The 12,514-nt window shown below is 49.5% G+C and overlaps 1 protein-coding gene across 2 annotated transcripts; it reads left to right on the top strand.

Moving 5' to 3' along the window:
- The first annotated feature begins 3,253 nt into the window (after window positions 1-3,253).
- LOC140112568 (oocyte zinc finger protein XlCOF8.4-like) lies at window positions 3,254-12,183 on the top strand. 2 transcript variants are annotated; one of them, XM_072132547.1, is made up of 7 exons: window positions 3,254-3,414; window positions 4,532-4,704; window positions 4,786-4,929; window positions 5,008-5,116; window positions 5,202-5,263; window positions 5,347-6,013; window positions 8,200-12,183. In XM_072132547.1, the coding sequence occupies exons 2-7, from the start codon at window positions 4,627-4,629 to the stop codon at window positions 9,033-9,035; spliced, it is 1,896 nt and encodes a 631-aa protein (XP_071988648.1). In that variant the 5' UTR covers window positions 3,254-3,414; window positions 4,532-4,626; the 3' UTR covers window positions 9,036-12,183. The 2 variants fall into 2 exon arrangements, with proteins under 2 accessions (XP_071988648.1, XP_071988649.1); XM_072132548.1 differs by having other exon boundaries at window positions 3,270-3,414; window positions 5,347-5,467.
- Window positions 12,184-12,514: the final 331 nt, after the last annotated feature.

Below are 12,514 nucleotides of genomic sequence, written 5' to 3'. Positions count from 1 at the left end.
TCCACCTTACACACACAGCTCTACTACATCCCCATTACATGTATACAGCTCTACTACATGCACTGTACACACACACAGTTTTGTTACATCCACATTACACTCATCTCCATATAGACATTATACAAACACAGCTCTGCTACATCCCCATTACACATATACAGCTCTGCTACATGCACCTCACACATATACAGCTCTGCTACATCCCCATTACACATATACAGCTCTGCTACATGCACCTCACACATATACAGCTCAGCTACATGCACCTCACACACATACAGCTCAGCTACACGCACCTCACACATATACAGCTCAGCTACACGCACCTCACACATATACAGCTCAGCTACACGCACCTCACACATACACAGCTCAGCTACACGCACCTCACACGTATACAGCTCAGCTACACGCACCTCACACGTATACAGCTCAGCTACACGCACCTCACACGTATACAGCTCAGCTACACGCACCTCACACGTATACAGCTCAGCTACACGCACCTCACACGTATACAGCTCAGCTACACGCACCTCACACGTATACAGCTCAGCTACACGCACCTCACACATATACAGCTCAGCTACACGCACCTCACACATATACAGCTCAGCTACACGCACCTCACACATATACAGCTCAGCTACACGCACCTCACACATATACAGCTCCGCTACACGCACCTCACACATATACAGCTCCGCTACATGCACCTCACACATATACAGCTCAGCTACACGCACCTCACACATATACAGCTCAGCTACACGCACCTCACACATATACAGCTCCGCTACACGCACCTCACACATATACAGCTCAGCTACATGCACCTCACACATATACAGCTCCGCTACATGCACCTCACACATATACAGCCCAGCTACATGCACCTCACACATATACAGCTCAGCTACATGCACCTCACACATATACAGCTCCGCTACATGCACCTCACACATATACAGCCCAGCTACATGCACCTCACACATATACAGCTCAGCTACATGCACCTCACACATATACAGCTCAGCTACACGCACGTCACACGTATACAGCTCAGCTACACGCACGTCACACGTATACAGCTCAGCTACATGCACCTCACACGTATACAGCTCCGCTACACGCACCTCACACATATACAGCTCAGCTACACGCACCTCACACATATACAGCTCAGCTACATGCACCTCACACATATACAGCTCAGCTACATGCACCTCACACATATACAGCTCCGCTACATGCACCTCACACATATACAGCCCAGCTACATGCACCTCACACATATACAGCTCAGCTACATGCACCTCACACATATACAGCTCAGCTACATGCACCTCACACATATACAGCTCAGCTACATGCACCTCACACATATACAGCTCCGCTACACGCACCTCACACATATACAGCTCAGCTACACGCACCTCACACATATACAGCTCCGCTACATGCACCTCACACATATACAGCCCAGCTACATGCACCTCACACATATACAGCTCAGCTACATGCACCTCACACATATACAGCTCCGCTACATGCACCTCACACATATACAGCTCAGCTACATGCACCTCACACATATACAGCTCAGCTACATGCACCTCACACATATACAGCTCAGCTACATGCACCTCACACATACACAGCTCAGCTACATGCACCTCACACATATACAGCTCAGCTACACGCACCTCACACATATACAGCTCAGCTACACGCACCTCACACATATACAGCTCAGCTACATGCACCTCACACATATACAGCTCAGCTACATGCACCTCACACATATACAGCTCAACTACACGCACCTCACACATATACAGCTCAGCTACATGCACCTCACACATATACAGCTCAACTACACGCACCTCACACATATACAGCCCTGCTAAACGCACGTCACACATATACAGCTCAGCTACACGCACCTCACACATATACAGCTCAGCTACACGCACCTCACACATATACAGCTCAGCTACATGCACCTCACACACATATACAGCTCAGCTACACGCACCTCACACATATACAGCTCAGCTACACGCACCTCACACATATACAGCTCAGCTACACGCACCTCACACATATACAGCTCAGCTACACGCACCTCACACGTATACAGCTCCGCTACACGCACCTCACACGTATACAGCTCCGCTACATGCACCTCACACATATACAGCTCCGCTACATGCACATCACACATATACAGCTCAGCTACACGCACCTCACACATATACAGCTCAGCTACACGCACCTCACACATATACAGCTCAGCTACATGCACCTCACACATATACAGCTCAGCTACACGCACCTCACACATATACAGCTCAGCTACACGCACCTCACACATATACAGCTCAGCTACATGCACCTCACACATATACAGCTCAGCTACACGCACCTCACACATATACAGCTCAGCTACATGCACCTCACACATATACAGCTCAGCTGCACGCACCTCACACATATACAGCTCAGCTACATGCACCTCACACATATACAGCTCAGCTACACGCACCTCACACATATACAGCTCAGCTACACGCACCTCACACATATACAGCTCAGCTACATGCACGTCACACATATACAGCTCAGCTACATGCACGTCACACATATACAGCTCAGCTACACGCACCTCACACATATACAGCTCAGCTACATGCACCTCACACATATACAGCTCAGCTACATGCACCTCACACATATACAGCTCAGCTACATGCACCTCACACATATACAGCTCAGCTACATGCACGTCACACATATACAGCTCTGCTACACGCATCTCACACATATACAGCTCAGCTACATGCACCTCACACATATACAGCTCCGCTACATGCACATCACACATATACAGCTCCTCTACATGCACCTCACACATATACAGCTCAGCTACATGCACCTCACACATACACAGCTCAGCTACACGCACCTCACACATATACAGCTCAGCTACATGCACCTCACACGTATACAGCTCAGCTACACGCATCTCACACATATACAGCTCAGCTACACGCACCTCACACATATACAGCTCCTCTACATGCACCTCACACATATACAGCTCAGCTACATGCACCTCACACATATACAGCTCAGCTACATGCACATCACACATATACAGCTCAGCTACATGCACGTCACACATATACAGCCCTGCTACATGCACCTCAGTCCTGACACTGAGAACACAACCAACACAGAAGAACCCTGGTCACGTGACCTACCATGACTCCTCCTACAGGTGACTTATCACATGACGGTGACATCATCGCAGGTCCTGGAAGCTGCAGTACAGGAGGAGGCGTGAGAGGAGTCACCGCCAGGAAGGGATTTTGGGGCACGTTCATTATTAACCCTTTGAGGACCGGACTGGTAAATATTCTTTAGATTTGAATGATAATCCTGGTGCTGAGGGGAGATGGTTCTGATACTGGTGGTTCCGCTCCGGTATCTGCTGGTCGGGGGAGATAACAATCTGATTGTCTTCCAGCAGATGATGAGGGTGATAATCATCAGCTCAGACACGACGGGTCCTGCCGCTCCGTGCTGTGTCTATAGGACCCCGAAATAGTAAAACGGGGCCCCCCTTCCGGCCGAGGCCTTTTATATTTTTTGCTTCCAGTGTTTTCTACTTCAGTGTCCAGAGCGGTGTGGTCCTTGTTATCTGCGGAGCGGTGTGGTCCTTGTTATCTGCGGAGCAGTGTGGTCCTTGTTATCTGCGGAGCAGTGTGGTCCTTGTTATCTGTGGAGCGGTGTGGGGCTCATTATCTGTGGAGCGGTGTGGTCCTTGTTATCTGCGGAGCGGTGTGGTGCTCGTTATCTGTGGAGCGGTGTGGTCCTTGTTATCTGCGGAGCGGTGTGGTCCTTGTTATCTGCGGAGCAGTGTGGGGCTCGTTATCTGCGGAGCGGTGTGGTCCTTGTTATCTGCGGAGCGGTGTGGTCCTTGTTATCTGCGGAGCGGTGTAGTCCTTGTTATCTGTGGAGCGGTGTGGGGCTCGTTATCTGCGGAGCCTTGTGGTGCTCATCTGCGGAGCGGTGTGGTCCTTGTTATCTGCGGAGCTTTGTGGTGCTCGTTATCTGCGGAGCGGCGTGGTGCTCGTTATCCGCGGAGCGGTCCGTTTTTAACGGATTGCTTAAAAACGGACCAAAAATGTTTTTTAAAACGCCACGTGTGTCTTAGTGTCAGCGCTGAATATTCCAGGCCAGGAAAATTTCCAAATGCTCTGAAATTAATGGTTTAATTGTGTTTTAACATATTTTTACAAATATTTTGCACATTTAGCACATTCTGGTGCCAATAACTTTTTTCATATTTCGCTGATCCGTTCACTGGTTAACACTTGGGATCAGAACCAGAACTAAACCTGGGTGCATGGAGAGAGAGCAGGACACAGTAATAGTTTAGCAAGGGGTTAATGGCCGTGTCACACAAATATCCCGCTCCCCCGAATCAGTTTTACAGATATTAAAATAAAAATTATTCTTCTAGACTCTGCAGACATCGGAGCGGCCAGACCCCGAATACATCTACAGAGACCCCGCACCTCATATCTGACTCCTTTCTGTCCTAATTACCTGACAAGGATGTATAAAGACCGGGACAAGATGGCGGAGACGATACTACACCTCACCCTAGAGATCCTGTACCGGCTGACAGGAGAGGTGAGAGCCCCCCATATCATGTGGTGGTGGGGGATGGGACATGGATGTGGGGATATTATCCCGCTGTCTCCCAATAACCAGGATTACACATTAATGAGGAAGACATCAGGGGAGCGCCAGGAGTCAGGAGGGCGGAGCCCCATCACAGAGCCGCCCCCTTCCCTGATCCACGGGCAGAAGATCCTAGAACTGACCATGAAGATGACGGAGCTGCTGACTGGAGAGGTGACACTGCTGGGAATGCTGGGACATGATCCAGTAATGGAGGCTCCGGGGGATGACTGTAGCCATTGTGTGTGTCAGGTTCCTATAAGGTGTCAGGATGTGGCCGTCTATTTCTCCATGGAGGAGTGGGAGTATGTAGAAGGACACAAGGAGCGCTACCAGGAGCCGCGGAGCCTGACATCACCAGGTAATAGACAGGACTATAGACACGTGTCCCCTCTGTATTATCTGTATAGAAGAAGGAATTCAGTCTGTGTATGTGATCCCTACAGTCCCTCCATCCAGGGAGAGAAGATCCCCGGAGAGATGTCCCCGTCCTGCACAGGAGGATCAGGTAGGTGGAGATGTCTCCTATAATCTGCAGATGAAGCAGAAACTTCTTGTGTTTTCCTCATGTTCCTTTATATTTTGTCGCAGCCTCTGAGTCAGGAGAAGGATCCGGAGAGTCTGGATGTTGTGGCCGTAACCATAAAAGAAGAGACGTGTGTCAGTGATGAGGAGGAGTGTGAGGAGGAGGCCCCGGCACATGTCCCCCCAGGTGAGGAGTGTGAGGAGGACGCCCCGGCACATGTCCCCCCAGGTGAGGAGTGTGAGGAGGACGCCCCGGCGCGTGTCCCCCCAGGTGAGGAGTGTGAGGAGGACGCCCCGGCACATGTCCCCCCAGGTGAGGAGTGTGAGGAGGACGCCCCGGCACATGTCCCCCCAGGTGAGGAGTGTGAGGAGGACGCCCCGGCACATGTCCCCCCAGGTGAGGAGTGTGAGGAGGACGCCCCGGCACATGTCCCCCCAGGTGAGGAGTGTGAGGAGGACGCCCCGGCACGTGTCCCCCCAGGTGAGGAGTGTGAGGAGGACGCCCCGGCACATGTCTCCCCAGGTGAGGAGTGTGAGGAGGACGCCCCGGAACGTGTCCCCCCAGGTGAGGAGTGTGAGGAGGACGCCCCGGCACATGTCCCCCCAGGTGAGGAGTGTGAGGAGGACGCCCCTTCACATGTCCCCCCAGGTGAAGAGTGTGAGGAGGACGCCCCGGCACATGTCCCCCCAGGTGAGGAGTGTGAGGAGGACGCCCCGGCACATGTCCCCCCAGGTGAGGAGTGTGAGGAGGACGCCCCTTCACATGTCCCCCCAGGTGAGGAGTGTGAGGAGGACGCCCCGGCACGTGTCCCCCCAGGTGAGGAGTGTGAGGAGGACGCCCCGGCACATGTCCCCCTAGGTGAGGAGTGTGAGGAGGACGCCCCGGCACATGTCCCCCCGGGTGAGTGGTCACTACTACATGTAATGCTCTAGTCCTGTCCTCTATGGTCCTAAATGCAAATCCACAGGACGGGTGCAACCACTTCCACTGACCCCTTTCCTGCAGCCGGGCTGAAAGGGGAGGCGGTGCCAAGAAATAGCGAGACTATACACTCAGGACTGCCACTGTCAAGCACCAGGGGTAGTGGACCCACTGGACCACCACAGACGATGACATAAGCCGACACCTGGGACCGGAGTCTAAGTGGTACCCGGTTTTCACCAAAGCCTGACGCAAAGCGGGTTGGACTTGTTGCGGCGTGCTACCACCAGGTCGTTCCACAGGTGCCACTTCGTCCGCAATGGCAGCCAAGGTGAGTTACAGAGACGTTGAGCAAAATCGTAGTCGCGGACAGGCAGGAGGTCAGGACATGCAGCATAGAATCGGGCCCAAGGCACGAAGATCTGGCAGGATAAACAGGAAGGGGCTGGAATCTAAACAGAACGGGCGGCCGGCGCCAATTATTGTCACGCTGGCCATTTAAATCTCCTGAAGCCAGCGTGCCCGCGCCCTAGGAGACTCCATGACCGACCGGACTCCCGAGCTAAACTGTGAACTAGCACAATCCTACACGGAGCTCTGATCTCCACCAACCAGAAAGGAGCCTGAAAGAAAATAATAGGCCCGGCAGCAACATAAAAGCGGTTTGTATATCCAATCATAAGGGCAAAAGGGCCAATGTCCCTTAGAAGAACAATCGCCTTGTCATAGGGCCAATGTCCCTTAGAAGGGCAATCGCCTTGTCATAGGGCCAATGTCCCTTAGAAGGGCAATCGCCTTGTCATAGGGCCAATGTCCCTTAGAAGGGCAATCGCCTTGTCATAGGGCCAATGTCCCTTAGAAGAACAATCGCCTTGTCATAGGGCCAATGTCCCTTAGAAGAGCAATCGCCTTGTCATAGGGCATGTCAGTAACAAAAGCTTCTGGATCATTCACTGACGAGCCCCTTGTCTGGTGAATGAGACAATTTTCTTTATTCTCCTGTTTCCGGGCTCCTTTTTTGGAACATGTTGTGCAGAAATTTTCTAAATTAGAAAATAGACGGAAAAAGAAAGGGCCCTCAATCCTCAGAGGAAACATTTTTAGAAACTGGAATGGAATTAAGAAAAAAACAAAACACAAAGTGCATTGCCGGTCGGATCCTTATCAGGATAGGGATTGGATCATGGTCCCATTTAGAGTCTTTTATCTTATGGGGGCGGAAGATTTTGCTGGCAGTTTTGAGTCCTGGGCATCGCACCTCTGGATGGGAAGCGCCGCATGAGGAGTAATGTTACTTATATTACAAAGGCTGAAGTAACAGCACTGATCCTGGTTAAAGAGGCAACAGGCATCGGGGTGACAGACGCCCACTTACCCCTGGAGGGCACCTGCTCTGGGCGGCTTCGATGAAACTATTAGACAAGCTGTAGGGTCATAGCTATCCAATACTGATTTAAGGGGGGACACTAGATCAGACCCCAGTAAACCTTCTCTATCGCCATCCTTGCCACCCGGCGATCCTGCAAACTGAGGGAAGACCGACAGGCGTGGAGCAGAAATCATCACCACTGGGGAGAACACCAAGCCAAACCTCCTGGAAGACCTGCCGAGGTCCAGCTCATGCCGTCCATGGCTACGACAACCAGACCTCGCCGGTGGGGCTGGGGGAACTCAGGAGGATCTCGAACACTCACAATGGCCGGAGTGATGACACATCGCAGAGCCACCATGGCGTCGCCTATCGGCAAGTCTATGGAACCTAAAATGTTGGGAGACTATAAGGGGCGCATGAGGCTGGGAACCGCAGGGGTAATTAAAGGGGTGGGGAACTAAAGGGGTGGGCAACAGTAACAGTGGAAAACCCATGGAAATATCGTCATCTACTGATTTGCTATTTACTTTATTATATCTTTATTTTTATATCTATTCAACATCGGTATAATACACAGTCATATCAAAGGTATTTCAGAATGTTTTGTCTTCTTTATTTTTTGCAGATGACAGTACCACGAGTTTAGAGGTTTATGATATATTATCAGATTTGGAAGATGACGACCAAGATATCCTAAAAGAAATACATGAAAAGTGTTCTGATCCATCACAGACTGTCGAGCAAAATAAAGATGGTGTCATAGATCAGAGAATTCACACAGGGGAGAAGTCATTTCTTTGTTCACAATGTGGGAAATGTTTTACTCGGAAATCATATCTTCTTATACATCAAAGAACACACACAGGAGAGAAGCCGTTTCCCTGTCCAGAATGTGGGAAATGTTTTGGTCAGAGATCACATCTCACACAGCATAAAAAAATCCACACGGGAGAGAGGCCGTTTCTGTGTTCAGAATGTGGGAAATGTTTTCCTGTGAGATCAGGTCTTGTGAAACATCAGAGAATTCACACGGGAGAGAAGCCCTTCTCATGCCGAGAATGTGGGAGGTGTTTCTCAAGAAGACGGCCCCTCACGGATCACGAGAAGCTCCACACAGGAGAGAAGCCCTTCTCATGCCGAGAATGTGGGAGGTGTTTCTCAAGAAGAGGTACCCTCACAGATCACGAGAAACTCCACACAGGGGAGAAGCCGTATTCATGCACAGAATGTGGGAAATGTTTCACTGTAAAATCGACTCTTGTGGTTCATCAGAGAAGCCACACGGGAGAGAAGCCATATGCATGTACAGTGTGCGGAAAGTGCTTCAAGCAAAAGTCAATCCTCAACGCTCATCAAAAAACTCACTCAGGAGGGAAAGCGTTTTCGTGTTCCGATTGTGGCAGATGTTACAGCTACAAATCAGATCTTCTTAAACATCAAAGAACTCACACGGGGCAGTAGATATTTTCTTCATAAATGTGTTTTATTTGGAAAAATTTATAGAAAATCTTCTGGTAAAAACAATTGTAAAGCAAAATAACAGAAATAAGAGATTCAGATCAATAATTGATGAGTAATAAATGTCTGCGAATAAGAATAAACATCTGTGAGCAAAAGAAGGTTTCAGGATACAGGGGTTGTCTGAAATATTTTGATGGGCTTAAAATAGGCTTCCCATATCTGATTGGTGGATGGGAAGCCCCCTCCTCACCTCGGTAAACTGTTAGAGACCTCCACCAGGCCGAGACATACACTCAGCGGCCACTTTATTAGGTCCACCCTGCTAGTAACGGGTTGGACCCCCTTTTGCCTTCAGAACTGCCTCAATTCTTCGTGGCATAGATTCAACAAGGTGCTGGAAGCTCCTCAGAGATTTTGGTCCATAGTGACATGATGGCATCACACAGTTGCCGCAGATTTGTCGGCTGCACATCCATGATGCGAATCTCCCGTTCCACCACATCCCAAAGATGCTCTATTGGATTGAGATCTGGTGACTGTGGAGGCCATTTGTGTCCAGTGACCTCATTGTCATGTTCAAGAGACCAGTCTGAGATGCTTCCAGCTTTATGACATGGCGCATTATCCTGCTGAAAGTAGCCATCAGATGTTACAGGGTACATTGTGCTCATAAAGGGATGGACATGGGCAGCAACAACACCATGACACCACCACCACCAGCCTGAGCCGCTGATACAAGGCAGGATGGATCCATGACACCACCACCACCAGCCTGACCCGCTGATACAAGGCAGGATGGATCCGCGCTTTCATGTTGTTGTACCAAATTCTGACCCTACCATCCGAATGTCGCAGCAGAAATCGAGACTCATCAGACCAGGCAACGTTTTTCCAATCTTCTACTGTCCAATTTCGATGAGCTTGTGCAAATTGTAGCCTCAGTTTCCTGTTCTTAGCTGAAAGGAGTGGCACCCGGTGTGGTCTTCTGCTGCTGTAGCCCATCTGCCTCAGAGTTGGACGTACTGTGCGTTCAGAGATGCTCTTCTGCCTACCTTGGTTGTAACGGGTGGCGATTTGAGTCACTGTTGCCTTTCTCTCAGCTCGAACCAGTCTGCCCATTCTCCTCTGACCTCTGGCATCAACAAGGCATTTCCGCCCACAGAACTGCCGCTCACTGAATGTTTTTTCTTTTGCGGACCATTCTCTGTAAACCCTAGAGATGGTTGTGCGTGAAAATCCCAGTAGATCAGCAGTTTCTGAAATACTCAGACCAGCCCTTCTGGCACCAACAACCATGCCACGTTCAAAGGCCTCAAATCACCTTTCTTCCCGATACTGATGCTCGGTTTGAACTGCAGGAGATTGTCTTGACCATGTCTACATGCCTAAATGCACTGAGGTGCCGCCATGTGATTGGCTGATTAGAAATTAAGTGTTAACGAGCAGTTGGACAGATGTGGCCGGTGAGTGTATACCATAGAGAAGTTGTCTCCATACACTGTGCAGTGGCCATGTGCTGTGAGCAGATTGTAGAAAGGCTTCTATTTGCAACTACATGGCATGTCGTACTGCCAAAAATGCTCACTAGATTTTTCTGGATGGAAATAGACTGGAACACCCTGGTGGTCCCCTCTGGAATGCACCCTCAGTGTTAAATAAACTTAGTCCGTTCACAACCTGTTTCTTTCAAAGTCGTTTTACCTGCTAGCCATCTCTGTACTGTGGAGCCAACAGGATGACACTGCCTCCCCCGCTGCTCTGTCCTATGATGGTTTGTAATTCTGTCATTCCTCCAGACCTGAGAATACTCTTCACTTCTTACTAACACCAAATGTGCAGCCACCTGTTGCAGGCCTTGGGGCTGAAGATCTGACCACCTACTTTAAATTAACCCTTTAACGACCAGACCCTTTTTTGTTTTCACTCCCCACCTTCAAAAATCTATAACTTTTTTTATAAGATTTTGCTGGCAGTTTTGAGTCATGGGCATCGCACCTCTGGATGGGAAAAGCCGCACGAGGAGTAATGTTACTTAGATTACAAAGGCTGAAGTAACAGCACTGATCCTGGTTAAAGAGGCAACAGGCATCGAGGTGACAGACGCCCTCCTACCCTTGGGGGGCACCTGCTCTGGGCGGCTTCAATAAAAATATTTGACAAAGCCACATATCCGCGGCCTTTACACCTCATCCCATCCGTGGATGAAGAGCCAAATGCCTTCGGAACTCATTATAACCCACCAAGATAACTGCCATAGGACTTGTCACACAAGGATTATGATCCTGGGGACAATAGCTGCTCCTTATCCACCGGGTGCTGGTACCACATCAGTAACCAAATATTCAGTCATCAGCCCATATTTTTATGTGGTCTTAGCTTTCAGAACCCAGAGGGCTAACGGCAAAGAAGAATGGGTCCTTGTAGACACCGGTATGTAGAGGAGCATAGGGGATAGAAGAGTGGATAGCCAAAGGAGCAGCTGTAGGGGCATAGCTATCCAATACTGTTTTACGAGAGGACCCCTCTAAACCCTCCCTCCTCCTTGCCAACCCGCGCTCCTGCAAACAGAAACTCACCAAAGGGAGGGAAGACCGACAGGCGTGGAGCAGAAATCACCACCGCTGGGGAGAACACCAAGCCAAACCTCCTGGAAGACCTGCCGAGGTCCAGCTCATGCCGTCCATGGCTACGACAACCAGACGTCGCCTGGGAAACTCAGGAGGATCTCAAACACTCACAATGGCAGAAGTGTTGACACATCGCAGACTACCTTGGCGACGCCTATGGGCATCCCGGGATTAGGAACTGGAGCCAAGTCTATGGAACCTAAAATTTTAGGAGACTATAAGGGGCTTATGAGGCTGGGAACTAAAGGGGTGACAGTAACAGTGGAAAACCCCTGGAAATATCGTCATCTACTGATTTGCTATTTACTTTTAAGTTTACGTTAGTTTTATATGTATTCAATATCGGTATAATAATCATTTCAGAATGTTTTTTCTTCTTTATTTTTTGCAGATGCCAGTACCACGAGTTTAGAGGTTTATGTGATATTATCAGATTTGGAACATGACGACCAAGATATCCTAAAAGAAATACATGAAAAGTGTTCTGATCCCTCACAGACTGTCGAGCAAAATAAATATGGAGTCTTAGATCAGAGAATTCACACAGGGGAGAAGTCATTTCCTTGTTCACAATGTGGGAAATCTTATGCTAGGAAATCATATCTCCTTATACATCAAAGAACCCACACAGGAGAGAAGCCGTTTCCCTGTCCAGAATGTGGGAAATGTTTTGGTCAGAGATCACATCTCACACAGCATAAAAAAATCCACACGGGAGAAAGGCCATTTCCGTGTTCAGAATGTGGGAAATGTTTTCCTGTGAGATCAGATCTTGTGAAACATCAGAGAATTCACACGGGAGAGAAGCCCTTCTCATGCCGAGAATGTGGGAAGTGTTTCACCGCAAAATCG

This window comes from Engystomops pustulosus, unplaced genomic scaffold, assembly GCF_040894005.1.
Source record: "Engystomops pustulosus unplaced genomic scaffold, aEngPut4.maternal MAT_SCAFFOLD_882, whole genome shotgun sequence".
NCBI classification, from domain to species: domain Eukaryota; kingdom Metazoa; phylum Chordata; class Amphibia; order Anura; family Leptodactylidae; genus Engystomops; species Engystomops pustulosus.
Note: the sequence above shows the minus strand (reverse complement) of the source record. Positions and strands in the feature narration are given on the sequence as shown.